Source organism: Hyperoodon ampullatus (genome assembly GCF_949752795.1).
Source record: "Hyperoodon ampullatus genome assembly, chromosome: 13".
NCBI classification, from domain to species: domain Eukaryota; kingdom Metazoa; phylum Chordata; class Mammalia; order Artiodactyla; family Ziphiidae; genus Hyperoodon; species Hyperoodon ampullatus.
The window spans coordinates 26620800-26642892 of NC_136926.1; the positions used below are offsets into that span (position 1 = coordinate 26620800).

General features: G+C 58.6%; 1 protein-coding gene across 1 annotated transcript; it reads left to right on the forward strand.

The window, feature by feature from the left end:
* Positions 1–6206: 6206 nt before the first annotated feature.
* On the forward strand, positions 6207–21667 carry PPM1F (protein phosphatase, Mg2+/Mn2+ dependent 1F; the record flags this gene model as incomplete). The annotated part of the gene is made up of 7 exons (XM_079717611.1): positions 6207–6448; positions 11699–11820; positions 15071–15273; positions 15802–15990; positions 18011–18177; positions 20001–20194; positions 21360–21667. The coding sequence occupies 7 exons, from the start codon at positions 6207–6209 to the stop codon at positions 21665–21667; spliced, it is 1425 nt and encodes a 474-aa protein (XP_079573737.1).
* Positions 21668–22093: the final 426 nt, after the last annotated feature.

Genomic DNA, 22093 nt, shown 5'->3' on the forward strand with positions numbered 1-22093 from the left:
ACTCATTCTGATGCAAGTGGTCCTGGGCACACTGAGAAACACTGAGGCAGGGTCACACAACAGCCCTAGGAGATAGGTTGGTTGCTATCGTCCCTGTTTTTCTGTTAAAGAAACTGGGCACAGGGCAGCTAAGGAACATGTTCAAGGTCACAGGTCCTAAGAAGTAGCCGCGGGCCTTAGTGGGGTCACCATGGTGATGGACAGGTTACAGGATCTAGGAAGGTGTGAGGAGGAGAATGGGATGAGCAGCACCTGCTCCACCCTGCTTCCTCTGCCCAGGCACCCCCTGCCTTCCACACCCACCCCTTCCCCAGACAGTGTCCTTTCAAATCTGCCAACTGCTTGTTCTCCAGACCCTCCTGTTAGTAAACCTTAGTTCCTGGGATGGACAAAAACCATGTGTGGGCCTGGAGGTCAGGTGGGCAGGGCCCCAGTGGGGCTTCTGAGAGCTCTTCCTCCATAAAAAGTTTAAATTATGCTTTACAACTGCATTGATATAAAGATGAATATATTAATATTATATACTAAGACATTTTCTTTGACCTAAAAGTTCATTTATCTTTTCTGGCATTAAAACATTTTCTGGGAATTCCCTAGCGGTCCAGTGGTTAGGACTCTGTGTCTCCACTGCAGGGGGCATGGGTTTGATCCCTCATTGGGGAACTAAGATCTCACAAGCCACGTGGTGCAGCCAAAAAAAATTTTTTTTCCCCTGGGCTTCTAAGGTGGCAGAAAAATGACCCCCAAAGATGTCCAGGACCTTGTCCCTGGAACTGTGCTGTTAGATGACGTGGTGGAGGGGAATCGGGGCTGCAGGTGGGATTAAGGTTGCTCATCTGACTTTAAAACAGATTATCCTGGGGTCATCTGGGTGGCCCAAGGTTATCACAAGGGTCTTTTCGGTCCTGGGTTTGAAGGTGGGAGGGGCCATGAGCCAAGGGGTAGGGCAGTTAGAAGCTGAAAAAGGAGGGAGAACGTTCTCCCCTAGAGCCCCCAGAAAGGAAGGCACCCTGATGACTCTTGAACTAGCCCATTGAGACCTTACGGGCTTCTGATCTCCAGACCTGTAGATATTAAATGTGTGTGAGTTTGTGGCCATTGGAAGCTAACCGTCCCTAAAAGTGTCGTGGGCCCTGGGCAGTGTGGGCTCGCATCCCTGTTCTGCTGCTAACCGTCTGTTGACTGCGCAAGTTGCCTAACTTCTGGGCACCGCCCCATCTACACAGCCACCACAGGTAGAGACCTGCCGCAATGGCCGGGATACAGGCCGCAGGTGCGCTTGCCCTGCGGGTGGGCCCGCCGGCGCGCGCAGCGGGCCGCCAGGGGGCAGCAGAGGCCGGCCCCGCCCGCCTGGGCCCGGCTGCGCCTGCGCGGCGCCCGTGGCGGCCGGACGGGAAGTGGGCGGGGTCGGCTGCAGCGGCTAGAGGGCGCCGGGCGGCCGAGTGGCAGGTGAGCACTGTGGGGACCTGGGGTGCCGCGGGGCGCTGACGGCGCCCGGGGAGGCTCCGGCGGCGCCGCCAGGGGTGCAGGGGCGGGTTGGGGAGCTGGGGAGGCCGAGATGGGGAGCCGCGAGGGGCTGGGAGCCGAGTGGGGGCTGAAGAGCGGGGGCGGCAGCCGGGACCCGGGGAGCCCAGGGCAGGCCTGGGGGCTGCGCGCCCAGGGTGCAGCGGTGGGGGTTGGGCCCGCGGGGGTGTGGCCGAGCCGGGAGGCCGAGGGCCGTGAAGCAGGATGCGGTGCTGAGGGTTGACGTGCCCCCAGTGCTTGGGGTTCCTCCTTCCCCTCCGCCCCCACGGGAGCATCTGGCCGGGCCCCTGCGCAGACCTCTACCCCAGAAGCCCCCGCACCTTTGTCGGACTGCAGCTCTGCCCCAGCGCCTCCACCCCTGGCCTGCCCCAACCCGGCCCTCCCCCAAGCGTATTTAAGGTGTTTTAGTTAAAGCCAGTGCTTGGGCTACAGCAGCTTTAGCGAGACGCGTATGAGATTGAACCTCCGGTAGGGAGGCCATGGCTCCAGCAGTGCAGCTGTGTGACTTCAGGCAAGCCCCTTAGCCTCTCTGTGCAACAGGGAGATATGGCAGCTGATTGTAGGGATTTTAGTGTAGGGCTTAACATAGTGGGGCCTAGTCAATGGTGATGGACTCCTCCCCGCAGCCTTCCGCTCAGCTGGACACATGTCTTGGGTGACACGTCCTGAGTGACACATCCTAATGACATTCCCTGGCGCGAGTTCTGTGGGTTAGCTGTGCTCCCACCATGGGAGATAGAACATGAAGCTCACTGCTGGCTTTTGTGCCATATCCGGCCTATTGTCACAGTTCACTCTTCCTCCTGCAACTGAGCTGGAAATGACAAAGGCGTGGGAAGACCCCACCTGATTCCGGCTTTGCCATTTCCTGCCTGTGTGGCCTCAGGTTGCTGACCTTCCCTGAGTCTGTTTCTTCATTGCAACCTGACTGAGTCCAACAGCGTGTACTCAGCATAGTTGTGAGAGGTAAACAGGATGCAGACCACTCTGCAAACCTCCACACGTTCATTCCTAGAATTCCTTTGTGATATGGCCTGAAGCCAGCCCTGCCCTTAGGACCTGTTTGCTGCCCACCACATTTAGTAGAGTGTCTTTGCTTCCTCTTTCAAGGGGCCAGGCCTCACGCTGCACCTCCCAGCCCACACCATCCGCAGGGGGGTGTTGGGAGGAGGCCGACACCTTCCCTCTGCCCACACATGCCAGCAGCCGTGCACAAAGGGCCTTGCACGGAGGGCCGTGGTACAGCCGAGAGACCGGGTGTGGGAGTACAGCTTATAATCTTGTGAGAAGTCAAGCCTGTAAAAACTGGCATTTGCACGACAATGTGAACGTGCTTAATGCAGCAGAACTGTACACTTAAAAGGGTAGAATGATAAATTGTATGTTATATATAGTTTACCATAAGTGTTTTAAAAAGAAAAAAATACATATGTGGGAAAGTATCTGGAAGGGTTTCTGCCATACTCTTCCCAGGGTTTGTTTATGAACGAAGGAATAAGGCTCTATACTTGCAGAAAAATGTTTAACTGTGAATAGATACTTTTGTAACAGTGATGCAGTTTCCCTTCCTAAAGATTGCTGTTTCTCTTTTCACTCCTGTTCTGAAATCAAACAGGACTTGACAAGTATCTTGTCCATACCGCCGAGAAAAACACAGTTGTACAAACACATTGGTTGAGCTTTGAAGTCAAAACGGTTAAACTGGAGGATAATAAATATTCTAAACGGAAAAAAAAAAAAAATGGGCTTTTACAAGTCAGATGCGAGCAGAAGTGCTATAGAGCCGTGAAGACGGCTGTGCCCCAGGTGTGGGGATTTCAGCAGAGGCAGGGCCGGAGCTCTCAGGGCTGCACCTGGGCGATGGGCGCAGAAATGAAAGAGGGGCCTGGGAGTGGCCAGCCCCAGGGTCGGCGGCCCATGAGGGGTGGGCGGGGTTCCATCCAGTTAGCAGCCGGGCTCTGCAGTCCCACCTTGGCCTGACTGGGACCCTGGCTGGGTAACTTGGCCCTTTCACTGACGCCTCGCCTGAAAGGTGAGGATAATAACACGGGGTATTGGGGGGGCGGTGTAAGAAGAGATGGCAGGGGAAGTGCGCTCAGAGGGTGGCGGCCCTGCAGTCCCCTGGCGGGTATTAGCCGCAGCACCGTTATTCCTGCTGATGAGCAGTGCAGAGGGGCGTCATTCCAGGAGCTGGAGGACCTGGCCTCGGGCCACATTTGGCCAGACCGGTGGAGCAGGTGGCAGTGGGGGCTGGCGGCCCAGTGTCCCTCTCACGCCCCCCGCCAGGTCCTCATGCAGCAGTCTCCCCCCCACCCCCACCCCAGCCTCTCACCAGCTCCCTGGTCAGGACCCCCACACCAGGCCCAGCCCCGCCGCATCCCCCCATCCCACTGCCTGCCTGCTGGCCTCCATCCTTCTTGACCGGCTCCTCAGTTGGTCCTGGGAGAGCTCAGGGCTATGGTCCTGCCCTTGCCCCTCCTGACCCTCCCAGGGCTGCCTCTAGGCCCCTTTGGGCAGGAATTTCTCCCTCCTGCTGTCATCTTGGGCCCCGGGCGCATATCAGCTGGGGTAAGTCACAGATCCAGGAGCTGGTTGAGAAGAAGATGGCAAGGAAGGAAGTTACTTTTGTCCCTTACCCCAGCTGGCCCCAGAGAAGGAAGCCATGTCCCAGCTCATTTCCTGGCCCTTTGCTCTGCCAGGCTATGCGAAAACAAGCCTGGTAGGTCCTGGTGATGCCCACCTGTCAGCAGAGGCGGGGCTGGGCCAGGCCATGAGAGTAGCAGCCCGCATCCCTCAGGTGCAGTCATGCCTGGGCATGGGGCGGTGGGCACAGGAGCACAGCGGAGACCAGGCCTTGGTGCTGCAGAGGGGAGGGGCTCCCAACCCCCAGAGAAACAGACTCGGGGGACTGGGGTACAGGCCCAAGGAACAGCATCCCAAGGCTGGGAGGCAAGAAGGAGGCCCCTGCATCCCAAAAAAACCCCACCACCATCAGCGAGGTTGAAGGTGAAGGGCCTGAATTCGGTGCTTTGCTTTCGGCTGTGGGCCCTCCCATGCGCCCTGGGAGGTCAGTGAGCACCATTTGACCCTAATCACATATCTGATGAGCATGCTTTGGGCCACCAGCGATTTCAGGGCCTCTATTTGTTTGGACTCAGAATTGCAGGGGAGCTGGGGCCAGTGTTGCCTGGGGCAGCTCTGCATCACTCACATTTCTCTCCTCTATGCGACAGGCCAGAGCATTTCACAGGCAGAAGAGGCAGCTTGGCCTCTTTCCCTGCCCAAGGGTGTCCGAGCTTCCTGGGAAGTTCACGCCACCTTCCACCTTCCTGTTGTTTATCGTTGGCTCAGGCCGGCCTGGCTACCTCCTCCCTGCCCTTACCACCCCCACGGCGCCCGGCCTGGCCCCCCATTTCACAGTCTCGGACCCTTGTGTTTATAACGCAGTGTCTAGCTTGCTCTCACCTGATTGTTCTTTATCTTACGTCCTTCATTTGTTTCCCTGTTTGTTTTTTGCGCCCTGGAGCTGTGTTGTGTCACTCGTGAGCAGACAGGAGGGATGGCCATGAGTGGGAGCCTGTCCCCAGAACCTTCCATCACAAGCGCCCCAGTTTCTGTGTTATTCATGTGTGTCTACTTCAAGAAATTAACTTCCAATTCTCCTTGCTGGTAGATGAGAGAGGTTTTGTGTTTCTTTCTTTCTTTGGCCGTGCCACGTGGCTTGTGGGATCTTAGTTCCCCGACCAGGGGTCGAACCCAGGCCCCAGCAGTGAAAGCGCCGACTCCTAACCACTGGACTTCCAGGGAATTCCCTGTTTCTTAATTCACCTCCCTTTAAGCTTCACCCTTTGCCCTCCAGACCCTCCACTGATGACACATCTTGCTTCCCCTTCCCCCTCGCCCCCATGCCTGCTTGTCTGCTGTGTCCCATCTCTGTTCTTCCAGGAGACTTGTGCTGACGTAGGAGCTCTGATCCTCAGTGGGCAGTGAGCCCCCTGTATCCCCCATCCTCCAGCCCATTTGAAGCCCAGGACGGTCGGGGTGTTTGTGGACGTGGACAAACCTTTTAATCTCAGGAGACCTGGGACTCCTCCTGAGAGGACTTATAAGGCTTGACCATGTCCCAAAGGCCCTGACTCTCCTGGGTTAACCCTCTGCTTCCCTCCTGCCCACACGCCCTCTGTACGATGTCCCTGCCACCGTGCCGTCAGGTAGCCCTGCCCCCCTCTGGGCATGACTTCCAGGCTCCCAGGCCCAGTGGCATCACCTCCTCACCTCCCTGCTGCCCGGGTCCGGGGTCAGGTGGAACCCCTGTTCTGGCCGTGTCCACCTGCCTGCATGGCCTGGCCCTGGGTCCCTCTCCTGCCTGCCTCTGGCCACACCGGCCGTCCTCTGCCAGGAACATGCCTTCCTTCTCCTTCAGGACATCCCTCTGCCCCCGGGCTCTGTCTCCTGAAGCCACTTCTCTGGGCTCCCCCAGGTCCCCTCTCAGGGTTGTCCCTCCCACGTGGGCCCCGGAACTGTGTGTGAGGCCCGGTAGCCCCGCCTTTCTGCCTGGAGCCCCGGGCTTGGTGCGGCGCCTGCCCCTCCATGCTTCAAGAGGAAGCAAAGAAAGTGAGGCACTCAGCGCTGTAGGGAGCCGGTCGACTGTATTCTTGCCAACCCTCACGTCTCTCCCCAGAATGAAGACCAGCGACCCGGCAGCAGCCCCCCAGGATGCTCTGGGCATGGCCTCGGGAACCCCACAGCAGAACAGCCAGAAGGCAGAGGAGAACCCCAGCTTCCTGGATGTGTTCCTCCGCGACTTCCCAGCCCCGCTGGGCCCGGAGAGCCCTTTGCCATGGAAGGTCCCAGGGACGATGCTGAGCCAGGAGGAGGTGGAAGGCGAGCTGGCTGAGCTGGCCACGGGCTTCCTGAGCAGCAGGTGAGCGGCGTGGGTGCCGGGACAGGGGCCCAGGATGGAAGGGGGAGGGGAGCACAGGGCACGACCCTGACCCTGGCTGCCTTCACCCCCTGCTTTCCGCTCCTGTTGTCTACGGTCTGCGCAGAACTCCCCTGCCAGCCCCGTGGGTTTCCCAGGGCTGCCACCACCAAGCGCCACAGACCACGCAGCTTAGAGCAATAGAAGTGCCCCGTCTCATTGTCCTGGGGGCCGGAAGTCAGGGCCGCTCCAGGCCTTCCTCTTAGCTTCTGGTGTCGCCTGGTCCTGAGTGTGCCCTGGCCTGTAGACACATCACCCCAGACTGGCTGTTGTTGTCACCAGGCATCCTCCTTGTCTGTCTGTGTCTCTCATCTTCTTGTAAGGACACCAGTCCTGTTGGATTAGGGGCCCTGCTCCTGTGTGACCTCATCTTATACCTGCCAAGAGCCTAATCCCAAACTAGGTCACGTCCTGAGCCATTGGGTTAGGACTTTAGGGGACCTTTCCGGGGGACACAGTTCAACCCCTGATGGGTGCTAGCAGTAGGTCCCATTTCTATCCTGCCTTGCAGTCAGGGAGGCAGAGACTAAGAGACTGGCCTGAGGCCTGGCGGTCCCCTGGCCACCAAGACCTGAGAGGTGGTGGCACTGTCCCCGTTTCACAGGCCGTGAAGACAATGTTCAGAGAGGGACACGACCAGCTTGGCAGGTGTCGGGGGAGCCGTGCGCCACCAGCAGCCACAAGGGAGGCTCGTGGGTGAGGGCTGGTGGGTCATTCGTCCCCTGTGAACCTCATCCCTCCCCAGGGGCCGCACCCACCAGCCCTAGTCACTGGGTTACCCCTTGTGCTGGGACACGCCCCGGCCTCTGCGGTGGTGTTCCGTGTCCCCGAGTGCTCTTTCTTCATGGCAGGTAGGCCCCACCCTCTCGCACCCCCGGGGCACCTGCTTGGTGGGATCCGAGGCCCCGTAACAGTCAGCAATAGGAACGTAAAGGCTGCGGGCCCGCTCCAGAGCCGCGTCCATGGAGCTCAGGGGAAATGCCGGTGACCTGTCCCTCGGTGTGGTGTGTGCGGAGGGCGATGCGGGCTGCTTTGTTTTGCTTTGGGAAAATATTTCAGAGGCAGGTGCCGTAAAGCAGATCAGTGGAGCCGAGCGGGCCTGGGGCCTGACGAGGCCACATTGGCGGTCTGGGTGCTGGATGTGGGAGAGACAAGGGGCTGGGAGCGCAGAGGAGGGAGGGCCTGGCGCCCACCAGGCACCACAGTGGCACTTGGGGGGCAGAAAGAACGTTGAGGGGCCCTGAATCCCCAGCAGCCACTGGGCAGGGCTGGTGCCCCTGCCAGGCATGAGGAGGGCGAGAGGACCTTCTTGCGGGCAGGGCCTTGGGGGGTGAGTTTAGTTATGGGGGAGGGCGGGTGCCTCAAGTTTCCCCCTCAAGTAGGGGGAAACTCTGAAGGTGGAGCAGGGCCCTTCAAGGCCGAGCAGCGGGCGAGGCTGCGGGCGTGGGGAGAGTGCCAGGCCCTGAGCACAGGGGGTGAATGAGCTCCCGTTAATTAGCAGATGACATAGCAGGCCTGAGACTATCGGTGATCGGCAAGAGGCCAGGGTTCACAGCCCCAGACCCTGAGGCTGGCAGGGGTGGTGCAGGTGGGCTCCCATGGCCCCTATAGACCCCCCATGAATCCACCTTGAAGGATTTTTTTTTTCTTTTGGTTCCGCCGCACGGCTTGCGGATCTTAGTTCCCTGACCAGGAATCGAACCTGGGCCCTCGGCAGTGCAAGCGCAGTCTTAACTAGCCAGGGAATTCCCAACCTTGAAGGATGTTAAAACGTAGTATTTTAAAGTCTCATATTTTCCAGCCATTTTAATGGATTTATTTTTGTCCTTCCCTAGTATTTCTTTACTGTGTAGACACAGATGTCACACGTCTACATACGTCTGGCGGTCGGGGCCCCTACCTGCATGTCCCAGCAGCTCGTGTGCAGGCTCTTGGCTATCCAGGCCCGAGTGTGTTGGTCCGCAGGGTTTTTCAGGTTGTAAATGGAATCCTGCGTGAGACTGTCCAGGAGTCAGATCACGAGGTCGGGACTGTGGTGATTTACCTCCAGTCCTCCCCTTGTGGTCAGTGGTCACCTCTCAGGTCCCTAAGTGGTGCGTCCCTGACACTGTAGCCACTGATGTGCGTTTTCATTTCTGCTTCTAGACTGGAGGCTCCTTGGAAACCCCGAGGTGGCCAGATAAGAACAGTTCTTATTTCTTGGGTAGCTGGTCCCGGTCTCCGAGGCATCGCTGTTATCTTTAGGGGCCTCAGGGCGCCGGGCAAGACCCCTGGATGAGATGGGAGGACGGCCAGGAAGCCAGGCTGGGGCCCACATCCAGGCATTGTCCGCTCCCCGTGGCCGGAAGCCGCCTCACTGCCCCCAGCGCCGGGAGCAGAGGTGTACTTCTCCCCGCCCTGAAAAAGGAAAGCCCAGAGGCTGGCAGGAAATCCCCACACGGCAGAGGAACGCACTTCTCATGCTTTGGCTGGTTGTTTTTCTTTTTTTTTCTTAATTAATTAACTTTTTTTTTTTTTTTTTTTTTTTTTGGCGGTATGCGGGCCTCTCACTGCTGTGGCCACTCCCGCTGTGGAGCACAGGCCCCGGATGCACAGGCTCAGCGGCCACGGCCCACGGGCCCAGCCGCTCCGCGGCATGTGGGATCCTCCCGGACTGGGGCACAAACCCGCGTCCCCTGCATCGGCAGGCGGACTCTCAACCACTGCGCCACCAGGGAAGCTTAACTTATTTTTATTTTTGGCTGTTTTGGGTCTTTGTTGCTGCGCGCGGGCTTTGTCTAGTTCCGGCAAGCAGGGGCTACTCTTCGTTGTGGTGCTGGGGCTTCTCATTGTGGTTGCTTTCTTGTTGCGGAGCACGGGCTCTAGGCATGTGGGCTTCAGTAGTTGTGGCACGTGGGCTCAGTAGTTGTGGCACGTGGGCTCAGTAGTTGTGGTTCACAGGCTCTAGAGCACAGGCTCAGTAGTTGTGGCGCACGGGCTTAGTTGCTCTGCGGCATGTGGGATCTTCCCGGGCCAGGGCTCGAACCTGTGTCCCCTGCATTGGCAGGTGGATTCTTAACCACTGTGCCACCAGGGAAGTCCATGGCTGTTTGTTTTTTAAAGGCAGGTCCAGAGGCTGCTCCCCTGAGTCACTATCTCATTTTTAAAAATGACAGATTCATCCCAGTAGATCCCTAAGGCCATCTGTAGACACACACCGCGACGCCCAGAGGGGTGTGCCCACCCACCTGGCCCAGCCTTCCGGGACAGGTCAGGATGCAAGATGAGTCCTAGAGGCTGCAGAGACAGCTGGGGGATGGAGCCACCCCTTATACTTGGGGAGCTAGGGGTCTTTGTGGCTGGACTGGGCCCCCGAGGCTGGGGGCTAGGCGGGCAGGCCCTGGAGCCTGTGGAAAGAATTTCCTATAGTGCTTCCCACTGGCCTCGGTCTCTCCACCCCCCCACCTCCCAGAGCTGCCTAGTGTCCCTCTTGTCCCGTACTGGAGGCTTCCCATCCCCCTTGTTTGCTTTCCCGCTCCTGCCTGCACTGACCCTCAGCTCTGCTCTGCGCAGGCTGTCTGACCTTGGTAGCAGCCAGAGAGGTCTTGCTTCCCAGACTCGGCCCCAGGTGGCACCCCTGGCGTCACCCAACTTCTCCAGCTGCTCCGGCGCTCTCTGCCCCACCCCTTTCATCCACCCAGACCACGTGCCCACTGGTCACAGGCCTCTTGACCTCAGTGGAACCTGAGACTCACTGCGGACCCACCCGGTCCCCTGCCCAATGCCTGCTCTGTCCACTCCCATCCACTGCCAGGCCCACCCTCCAAGATGAGGCCAGGAGGTCTAAAAAAACCCAATTGCAAGACAGGAATAAAGATGCAGAACTACTAGAGAATGGACTTGAGGACACGGGGAGGGGGAAGGGTAAGCTGGGACAAAGTGAGAGAGTGTCATGGACATGCATACACTACCAAACGTAAAATAGATAGCTAGTGGGAAGCAGCCGCATAGCACAGGGAGATCAGCTCGGTGCTTTGTGACCACCTAGAGGGGTGGGATAGGGAGGGTGAGAGGGAGGGAGACGCAAGAGGGAAGAGATGGGGACATATGTATATGTATAACTGATTCACTTTGTTATAAAGCAGAAGCTGACACACCACTGTAAAGCAATTATACTCCAATAAAGATGTTAAAAAAATGCAGTGTATGCAAAGTGCAATAAAGCAAAGCACAATAATCAAAGTGCAAAAAAATTAAATAAAAAAATAAAATAAAAATTAAAAAGCCCAATTGGATCATATCATGTCTCTCTTCGAGCCACACCAAGGTCATGCTGCCTCCCCAGGTTCCGCTTCACCAGCTGTCCCAACAGCCTGCCTTGCCCAGGGACGCCCTGGGCTGCACACAGCCTGATCTTCCAGACACTGCCCATGGGTCCCACGCTCCCTGGATTCCTTTCCTGGGGCGTACGTGACAGAGCACCACGGGCTGGGCAGCTTAAACAACAGAACCCTATTGTCTCAGGATTCTGGAGGCTGGAGGTCCCAGAGCAGGATGTCGGCTGGGCTGGTCCCTCTGGCGGTTGCTGGCGGTCCTCGGCTATAGGCTCAGCTCACCAGTCTTCACCTTCACAGGGCATCTTCCTGTGGGTCTCTGTCTGAAGTTCCCCTTTCGATAAGGACACCAGCATTACTGCATTAGGGGCCCAGCCTACTCCAGTGGGACCTCATTTTAACTCATTGTATCTGCAGCGACCCCGTTTCCAAGTAAGGTCACATTCTGAAGCACTGGGGGTTAGAACTGTAACATACACATTTTGGGAGAGACAGTTCAACTTATAGGACTCCCCAACCCCGAAGGGTCCCCAGCTGGTATTGGGGACCAGAAGCTGGTATAAGGCTGGACGTCGGGCAGTTTGGCCTGGCCACTGAGGCCAGCAGAGAGGCAGCTCGCACATCTGTGACTCCCCCTCCCCACCAGCCCCAGTGAGGGCCCCGTAAATGGTACTGCGTGGATGGCCGTCCAGCTGCACGAGGACCAGAGGCCGACCTGCCTGTTGTGGGTGCACGTGGAGTGTGAGTGGTCACCGCTTCCTCTGGAAAGGCCTCCGGGAGCAGAAAGGGGCTGGGGGTCTCTGCCTGGAGTGTGGGGCAGGCTCTGGGGTGCTGGCTTCTGCTGAGGAGCCAGCCCCTCACTCCGGGTTCGTGCCCCCAGGAGCGCTCCGCCACCACTTGCTGCCTGCCTGGCCCACGAGGCAGTTTCCCAGCTGCTGCAGACGGACCTTTCTGAGTTCAGGAAGTTGCTGGAGCAGGAGGAGGAGGAGGCCCCTGTGACCCGTGAGTCTCCCTCTTGGGGCCCTGGGCTTATTGGGCAACACTCTCCAGCCAGATGGGGGCCAGGCTGCAGGGGCGCATCAGGGCTCACCTGGCCCCCCTTTCCTTTCCCATTTTGCTGGCGGACAGGGAGGTTGTGGGCAGCGCTGGGCTCATGTGCTCACGACAGGGTGGCAGACCCCAGATGCCGGGAGAGACCTCCCCAGCTTGGAGCCAGCGGGGTGAGCGCCGCAGCCCGGGAGACAAACAGCCCTGTCCCAGGTCACACAGGAGGAGCCCGAGTTGCCATCGGGCCTCACCCACACGCTCTTCCACTTCAACGGGTGACAAGTGGGTGGTGATGCGGGAGCCGGTCCCGGAGTCCAGTGGTAGAAAACCCAGAGCTCGGGCCGTGTCTCAGCTGATCCAGGTTGGGACCCTTGTCAGGTGAAGACTCGAGGGTCCCTGAGAGCCTGGGGAGGCGCCACAGAGGCCTGTGTCCTGTTCCTGGGACAGCAGTCAGCGGCCAGAGGAGCCCAGGATGGGAATGAGCCTCGGATCAGGCAGGGCCCTTGTTTTGCAGGCCTTTCTGTCCCTTTCCTAGTAGTTCCTTCCAACTGTATTCCACCCAAAAGTCGGTTCACGTTGGACCAGAACTGCAGAGAGCGAGGGCCTGCGGGCCAGGCCCTGGTAGAGTGTTGGGTGAGCCCCGCCTGAGCAGAGTCTCAGTTCCTCCACACCTGCTGGAGAAGATGCGGGACTGTGGGCCAGTTGGGATGCAGAGAAGCAGGGTGGGTCCTGGGGTCCAGCCCTGGGGTGGGGGTGGGCAGGGGCAGTCGGAGCCTCAGCAGATTTCCCCTCCTTTGCCATTTCTTATTGGACTGTGTTGCTTTATTATTGTTTGTTTTTTAATTGAGACATAATTGACTTGTAACTAATTTAAGTGCACAATGTGTCGATTCGGTCCATTTATGCATTGCAGATGGTTACCTGACACCTCCACCACTCACATAATTACTATCCAGCTATGTCCCTTTAAACTCGGCATTAATGCCACATGGAGGGCAGAACCAGGAGGGGGGGACACACGTGGCCTTGCCCCCCACCCTGTTCTCTGGCTCCCCGCCCCGGCTGCGTTCCAGCCCAGCCCAGCCCAGCCCAGCTCCGAGTTCCTGCCCTGAGGCTGTGCGGGTGACAAGACCGCCTTTGTCCTCTGCAGAGCCTGCTGCCCACAATGGGGCGCCCTGCCAGCCCCGCCCACGTCCAGCGGGAAGTCAGCGCCACCTGCTGGCGGGAAGGAACTGCGCAGCTGACACCCTAGAGCCAGGCCTGGGGGCCCTGCGGGCTGGGGAAGGGGAAGGACATCTCGGCCGGCCCTGCCCTCCAAGCAGGCCTGGGCCTGCTGCCCTCAACAGCTCACCCCTGTCATGGGAGTAGAACACAGTCAAATCAGTCTGTCTATCGAAGCCATTCTTGCAAAACTGGCATCACTCGGGTGTTATAATAATCACTGCCCTGGGACTTCCCTGGTGGTCCAGTGGTAAAGAATCTGCCTTCCAATGTAGGGGACGCAGGTTCGATCCCTGGTCGGGGAACTAAGATCCCACATGCCGCGGGGCAACTAAACCCATGCGCCACAACTACTGAGCTCATGCGCCTCAGTGAGAGAGCCCGCGTGCCGCAAACTATAGAGCCCACACGCCCTGGAGCCCATGCACCACATCTAGAGAGAAACCTGCGCACCGCAACAGAAGATCCCGCATGCCGCAACTAAGGCCCAACACACATAAAAATTAATTAATTTTTTTAAAAAAGAATCAACTCCTGAGGGCGGAGGTGTGACTGAGACCTCTGTGTGGCTGGGCAGGTGGAGCCTCCAGCCGCCCCGCCCTGCCCCAGCAAGCAGTTCCCTTGAGCGGCCTCGGGAGTCTGTGGGCTGAGGTCCTCCTTCCTGTCCTCAAGGGGAGGGGATTAGGCCCCATTCTCGAAGGGAGAAGTAGCAAAGCATTTATGGATGAATTTTAAAACCAGCTCCTGGTTATAGTGGAATATGGGAAAAGCACAAAAAAGTGTCCTTAAGGAAAAGCCTCAGCCGCGGACCCAGCCCGGCGGATGCCCACTGCTGACCTTATGGGGTTTATGCCTTTCCCTCCTCTTACCTTCTGGGTCCAGGCGGGTCGAAGGCTTTTCACGCTCTCATGATCAAACCATATGTGTAATTTCCTCTCTTTTTTTCACATTTTTTCTTAATATCAAATTTTTTTAATGTCGTGACATGAGCATCTCATATGCTTGCAAAGTCTATTTCTGTTTCACTCTTTTAACTTTTTAAAATTAAACTCAGGTAACCATAGCCTTGCATGCGGTTGTGAGAAATAACAGTGAGGGACCCCCTGCATCTTTATCCTGTTGTCCCCAATGGTAACATCTCGAAAACTAGTGAAATATCACGACTAGGATCATGATGTAATCTCATCCCACAAGGATGTCATGTTACCTTTATGGCTACCGTAATACCCCCTCCCCACCCTAACCCCTGACAGCCTCCCATCTCTATAATCTTGTCGTTTCAAGTATGCGTATAAATGGAATCACATGGGATTGGCTCTTTTCACTGAGTGTGGTTCCCTGAGATTCGCCCAGGTCTGTGTGTGTCAGTAGCTCTTTCCTTCCTTCCTGTGAGCACTGTTTGGGGTGCGATGTTTGGGAGTTTATCGTTCACCTGTTAAAGGATGTCTGCGCTGATTCCAGCTTTTGGCTGTTGCAGATAACACTTCTGGGACCACCGGGCGCATGTCTCATGTGAACTAATCTCCATTTCTCTGGGATTCGATCCCCAGGGTGCAATTGCTGGACCGAATGGCAGTTACGTGTTTAGTTGTGAAAAATAGCAGCTTAATTCGTCGCCGGGAGAACAGACCATAATTTACTCTGTTGTTGGGTGTATATTATTTCTAATTAATGCACAATTATAAATGATTCTGTACTTGTTCTTAAATTATCTTTGCATATCCGGCTCTTTCCTTGGGGTGGGCTCCCGTGAGGGGTGTGGCCTCGCCATGTTGAGGTGGGGAGGTGCTCCTTGTGTGTGTTGCCAAACCAGACACTTCTCATGCTGATGACACGGGCTGTCCGCGCGGTTTCTTAGGCTGCTGTGCTCAGGAGGCCCTGGGCGGCAACGGGCTACAGGGGCCACGGGAAGCGGGCGGAGAGTAGGGAGCCCCCGAGGGCCTGCGGTGGCGCTTCCCTAACAGCCCCCTGTCCTGCCCCTTAGTGCTGGACGCTGCGGGCCTGGCACGGAGCCTCTTTGACCGGCTCTGGGAAGTGTGCAGCCAGTGGCAGAAGCAGATGCCCGTGGCTGCCAGGGTCCCGCAGCGGCAGTGGCTGGTCTCCGTGCATGCCATCCGCAACGCCCGCCGCAGGATGGAGGACCGGCACGTGTGCCTCCCTGCCTTCAACCTGCTCTTTGGCCTATCGGTGAGTGCTCTGCCTGGGTGGGGAGGGCCGGGCGGGAAGTGGGAGGTTGCAAGGTCGAGGGAGGACCCAGGGGGGTGCGGAGCGGGGCTGCCGGCTGGAGCCGAGACAGGAGGGATGACCACGGCTGCTGTCAGGGGGCCAGGTCCCAGCGCTCCTGGGCCTGGGCAGCCCCCAGCCCCTGGCTTTCCCGGCTGAGGGCCTAAGGAACGGGAGGCCCCAGCACCACATGCACCTGGACCCCTGCTTGCTGAGCCTGCTCTCCCCACCCACGGGGAGCCACCTGGCACCTCTCCCCTCATCCCATGCTCCCCCCAGCTGGGCCCAGAGCAGAAGTTGAGGCTCCCGAGGGTCATCCTCTCCCAGACCCCCCGACGTAGCCTGTCCAGTGGTGGAAACCGTGCTGTCCTGCCACACCCTGTCCCAGAAGTGCCCATCTCCACCCCCAGACCAGAGTCTCTGGCTAGGTTGCGGCCTCAGTCAGGCCCAGGGCTGGCAGGACTGTGACCCCCACCACACTCCCCCCCGCAGGACTCTGTGGACCGTGCCTACTTTGCCGTGTTCGATGGGCATGGAGGGGTGGATGCTGCGAGGTATGCATCTGTGCACGTGCACGCTGTCGCTGCCCACCGACCAGAGCTGCCCACTGACCCCGCGGGGGCCCTGCAAGCAGCCTTCCGCTGCACCGATGAGATGTTCCTTTGGAAAGCCAGGAGAGAGGTGAGAACCGTGGTGGGGCCAGAGGGGCCAGGCCTCGCAGAGGGAAGGAAGCCGAAGTGGCTGGTGCTGGAAGAAGGCCCTTGCTCAGCCCTGCTGGCAGTCGTGTCCTTTCACTTGTGCCTGGAAGGGGGCTTGAATAGAAGCAGTGTGAGGCTGCCCCCACTCCAGCAGAGGGTGTGAGGGCCTCACGGGGAAGGGCAGCTTGTCTTAAAATGCACCCAGGATTTCCTCCTAATCAGGTACAGTGGGATGACAGATGCAGAGGCATCTGCCTTATGGTTCCCAAGAGGAGATGCCACCCCATGCAGGGCCACACGGGGAGCACCAGGGTCAGCCAGGAGGCAGAGAGAGAGGAAAGCGTGGCCCCAAGGCTTCAGTGTGATCTCCGTAGGCAGGCACGTCACAAGCTGAGGACCAGATAGTTTGAATAAGCCTGACAGGCTCTGGGCTACGGGGTGGTCCCCAGCCATCCAGGTCAGGGAGATGTTGGCCTGGCAAGGGACCCTGGCTGAGGATATGGGCTCAGACCACCTGGCTTGTGCAGAAAAGGCACGCTCCCTGGGGAGACATTTGCTCTCTTTAGGAATTAGCCCTGGGAGGGGTACTTTCTTCAGGATTCAGAAGGTCCTTGATTTGTCTAAACATTGTAAAGTATAGAAAACAAAACACAGCACTGATACAGGCAGACCTCAGATCTTGCGGGTTTGGTTCCAGAGCACCTCTGTAACGTGCATATTGGGATAAAGCGAGTCACATGAATGTTTTGGTTTCCCAGTGCAGATAAAAGCTATGTTTACACTGTACCCTCATCTATAAGCATGCAGCAGAATTACGTCTAAAACAACACACGTACCGTAAAAAACACCTTATTGCTAAAAAATGTTAGCCATCATCTGAGCCTTCGAGTCGTGATCTTTTTGCAGTAGGAACATCAAAGATGACTGATCACAGATCACCATGACAGAGGATAATAATAATGAAAAAGTTTGAAATATCTCAGGAGTTACCAAAATGTGGCACAGAGACAGGAAGTGAGCAAATGCTGTTGGAAAAATGGTGACAATAAACTTGCTCGAGGCAGGGTTGCCACAAACCTTCAATTTGTGAAAAACGCACCATCGGCGAAGGGCAATAACAGGAAGCAGCAACACGTCCACCTGATACTCCCCACCCCCCAAACACCTCCCCCCGGGCAGGTCTCCCTAGGCTGCTGGTGTCAGCAGTTACCGCGATGAGGCGTTTGTTTCTGAAAGAAGAAAGGACGCATCCGGTCCCTCTGTGACCTTACTGCCCACTGAACCTCACCTTGGAACCTCAGGGGTCCTCCTAGCAGGGTGGATCCTAAGATCGTGTCCCTTTCTGAGATCGAGAAACAGGCCCAGAGAGCTCAGGCCTGGCCCCTTTGACAAGGCTGAGGAGACGTGGTGGGGGCAGGAGGCACTGTCATCAGATGCTCTGAGCACAGACCTCACCAGAATCAACAAGGCTGGATTTTAATCTAAACAGAAAACCTTCCAGGTCTAAGACTGTGAGGTGGGAGCCCCGCGAGCCGGGAGCTCAGGGCTGCTGCTCTAGTCAAGAAAGGAGTCTCTGAAGCAGAGCTGTTTAGTTTAGGCTGTGTTATTAAAAGCACCTTTGCCGAGACGTAATTAACATGTAAGAGACTCCACTTGTCCAAAGAGTACCGTCTGGTAGGTTTGGGCATGTGTCTATGCCCGTGTGCCCGTCACCATGGTAACAGATGTATTCATTACCCCCAAAGTTTCTTCTGTCTTTGGTCATCCCCGCCCCTGCCCCCCAGCTCCCCAGGCACCCACCTGTCTGCTTTCTGACACCGTGAAACGGCAGTCTGCTCTGCTGACTTGATGTAAATGCCCCTTTCCTGCTGCCTGCTCCCTGCGTGCATCAGTCTGTTCCTGTTTCCCGCTGAGCGCTGTTCTGGGGTTGGTGTCTGGCCAGCGTGGGGCATGTGCCTGTGGCGGCCTCGCCATCCTCACCCACGTGCGTCCTCTCCCTGCAGCGGCTGCAGAGCGGCACTACAGGGGTGTGCGCGCTTATCGCCGGGAACACCCTGCACGTGGCCTGGCTCGGGGACTCCCAGGTGGTCCTGGTGCAGCAGGGGCAGGTGGTGAAGCTGATGGAGCCACACAGACCTGAGCGGCAGGTAAGGGGCCCCCGGGCAGGCAGGTGGTCAGGGGGACTAGGATGTAAAGGGGCCCTGGACCATCTTCCCAGGAAACTCCTGGTGCTCCTCCAGGGCAGGGCTCCCTGCCTGACTCGAGTGGCTGGGGGTCCCTTAAAGCTTGGGGCTTTAGCTGCCAGGAATCCTGCGTGAGCCCTTCCTGTCACAGCAACATGGAGCCCAGAGCTGCGGGGGAGAGCTGGTCCCTCTGCCCAGCAGGCGGCGCAGTAAGTGGAGTTAACGGGCAGGGTCCTCTCCTGCAGACAGGTGGGGAGTGGTCAGGCACCTGGGCTGTGGGGGAGGAGGGCTTCAGGGAGGAGGTGGCGCTGAGTCGGAGCTGGAAGGGACCAGACTTGGGGCTGAGAGCTGCAGGGCATGGACAAGCTGCTGGGAGATGCGGAAATGAGAGGGAAGGAGGCAGAGCCGGATCCCAAGGCAGGTGTGGGCCCGGCAGGCCAGGCCTGGGGTCCAGGAGAGAGCAGGTTAAGCCAGGACCGGCCACTGAGGCACTCACGGCTGCTGCTCCTGGGGCAGGAGGCACTTTGTAAGGAATCTGGTGGCTTCTGGAATCATCAGACCAGCGGAGGGCAAGCTGAGGCCTGGGTCACAAAGATGCCACTGTAGTCGCCGGCCAGCTGTGGGGAGGACCTGCCTGTCAAGTCAGGAGGGACAGAGAAGAGGGAGGCCAGGCTTTGGGATGGGGAGCCAGAGAGGCCTTGGGCCTCTGAGAGGGTGGTGATGCCTTTGGTCTGAGGGCCGGGGAGCTCGGGGTGGGATGTTCCCTGGGAGTGCAGGGGCTGGTGGGACACCCTGTGAAGACTGGAGGGGCTGGGGATATGGGCCCGGGGGCCACGCGTGGAGCTGCAGGGTCTGCAGTGGGGAGGGTGTGGCAGGAGATTGGGCAAGTCCCATCAGAGGTAGGGGGGAAGCAGGAGAACGCAGCCCTGTGGCAGGGAGCATAGGAGGAACAGCCACCTGCCTGGGCGCGCACAGGTGAGCCACTCAGCCCCTCAGCCCTGGGCGAATGGGCAGGAGGTGGGGCCGGTGAGAGGAAGCAGTGGGCAGGGAGCCTTGCTGAGCCAAGCCGCTGGGAACCCACCCACCGGCCACCAGCTCTGGACTTGGCCTTGGGGAAGCTGTTTCGGGCAGGTGGGAAGGATGAGGTGAGAGGGCAGCCGAGGTGGTGGGTGTCCCAGGAGACAAGAGGTGAAGATAGGGGTGCCCCGAGCCCCAGGATGCCCCAGCCTTGTACCAGGTGAGGTAACAGAGGTGGGAGCCACAGGGGAGGGCACGGGGCAATGGGGTTTTGCTCCAGCACAGACACTGTGTTACCGCCCTTCAGGCAGCAGGCTCACGTCTGGGAAACCTCTCCTTCAGGGGAGTTTATAGGACCGAAACGGTTTTTAGGACTCGTGGCTAGACCAGGCCTCTGTGCTGTCCTCCTAACGCCTGGAGCACCGTCGTCCTCTGTGGAGCCGGACAGCGCCTGGATGGGGGTAGGGGTGGAGTGAGAAGGACAAGAACGCAGGGGCACAGGGCTCGTCCAGGGCCTGATTCAGGTTTCATCTAGCCCTGCAGAGTGGCCGTAGGTACACATGCTTGGTCCATTGAGGGAGGCACAGCATCCCCACCTGGACCCCGGGGCTCTGGCTCTTTCTGCTGCCGTGAGCATTTCCTGGACCCCAAAAGGCTGCTCGGGGACTGGCCATCCGTCTTCGTTGGCACCGTCACCTGCTTAGCAATTCCTGCATCTTTGGGATAATTTAGGTGGTTCATCATTTCTCACTGCCTCACTAAGGCTTCCCTTGGGCGTTGATCAAAGCCGCAGCTCCCAGTGCTGCCTTGGAACCAGCTGGTCTCCCCTTGGGCAGCGCGGGCATGCCATCGGCACACGCCGCCTACCCGGCCCACCCTGGCTGTCTCCGCAGGACGAGAAGGACCGCATCGAGGCACTGGGTGGCTTTGTGTCCCACATGGACTGCTGGAGGGTCAACGGGACCCTGGCTGTCTCCAGAGCCATCGGTAAGGAGGTGAGGGGGGTGGGAGGGGGCCCCAGGGCCCGGGAATGTGCTCACCGGGTGGTCTGGGAATGCAGCCTCACCTGCTCATCAGTCAGATTGCAAAAGGGCTCTGGTGAATCCAGAGCACAGGTGTAGCCACCTTGGAAACTTGTATCCTGCACAGATAATTGCAGCTTAAGTTATATTCATTAAAACAGTTTCTCAGAAAGATCTAGGAGGAAACCCTTGGCAGTTAGTGTATGTGCTAAAGGTAATTTTTAATGGACAGTCTATAAATGAGGCTCACCCTCCCCTACCCACCTTTCACGCCGATGATTCTTTTTTCTATCTTAAAAAAAAGTGAGAAAAACGGCACCCCCTCCCCCACCCTGTCTTCTCCTGTGGCTGCCAGGCCTTGGTCTGGGGCTCAGACCTCCCTCCAGGGCTGAGAAATTTCTCCCTTCCTGCTCCCCCACCACACCCTGAGATGTGGCCCTGGTCCCTCCAAGCGTCCTGAAATGTTCTGTGCTTCTTGACACACATGGTGCCTTCCTTACAGCTGGACCCCGGGAGGTGGCCCACATGGAGGCCAGGAGGGGTCAGGCTCCTTCCAAGGGGACCGGGACTGGAGAGAGGACCACTGGGCGGCTCCGTGTCAGGGAGCAACATATCTGGCTCGTGCCCTGGGGAGAAGTGAACGTCAGGGCCACAGCGGGGGAGGAGGACCAGCGGGAAGCCCTCAGGGGAGGCCTGAGCAGGAGAGAAGCCCAGGGCAGGATCGGGCGGAGGCTGTGCCCTGTTCTCTACTGTGATAGGGGGTTAGGAGAGGGTGCATGGGAGGCAGAGCCAGCCTCCCGACTCGGCTGAGGTGCCCGTTGGGTGCGCAGGGAGCCGCAGGGGCTGGGGAGGGCCAGGGCCACATCCGGACAGCATCCTCGGCCTGTGTCCCCTCTGAAGTGAGACAGCTCTTGTAGGGAGCTGCCCTTGGCCCTGCTGGGTTCTGACTCTGCCCGCGGGGACACAGGGCAAGTCTGTCGCATCGCCCTGCTCTGTTCCTTTGGAGCACTTGGCACCCTGTGAAGCTACTTTTCACCCTGTATTGGAGGCGGGGTGGCCACAGGCAGGCCGGGGCCTGGGGAGGGGACAGCAGCAGCGGCATGGCCTTCACGATTCTCTCCCATGCCCAGGGGACGTCTTCCAGAAGCCCTACGTGTCTGGGGAGGCAGACACGGCCTCGCGGGCGCTGACGGGCTCCGAGGACTACCTGCTGCTGGCCTGCGATGGCTTCTTCGACGTGGTCCCCCACCAGGAGGTGGCCGGCCTCGTGCAGAGCCACCTGGTCGGGCAGCAGGGCAGCGGGCTGCGTGTGGCTGAGGAGCTGGTGGCTGCTGCCCGGGAGCGGGGCTCCCACGACAACATCACGGTCATGGTGGTCTTCCTCCGGGACCCCCGAGACCTGCTGGAGCCAGAGACCGATGCTGTGCCGAGAAGCTAGGAGGTCCGGGCCCCCTGCCCCCGTGATCCTCCCCCGCGGATGCCTTAGGACACGGCAGGAGGTGGGCAGGTGACGCCACCCACGGCCTCTGGCCTTGCTTGCGTCACCCCATCCTGGTGGTTGCCAGGGGCATTGCCTGCTCACAGCAGATGGGGTGACAGTGGGCTGCTGGGATGTCCAAAGGAAGTCCAAGAAGGAGACCTCACGGAGGAGAAGGGGCCCAGGAAGTGGCTCTGGGCCCCATCGGGCAGGGGTGGGACCAGAGGCTACAGGCTGCGGCCACAGCCAAACCAAAGACACTGGGCATGCTCGCAGGGTAGCAGGACTCTGTGTGTGGGACCTTCGGGCAGAGCCAGGAGCCGCAGACATTTTCCAGTGCCCTGGGTGTCCAGCAAAGTCTTCCCATCTGCCCCTCACTGCCCGTCA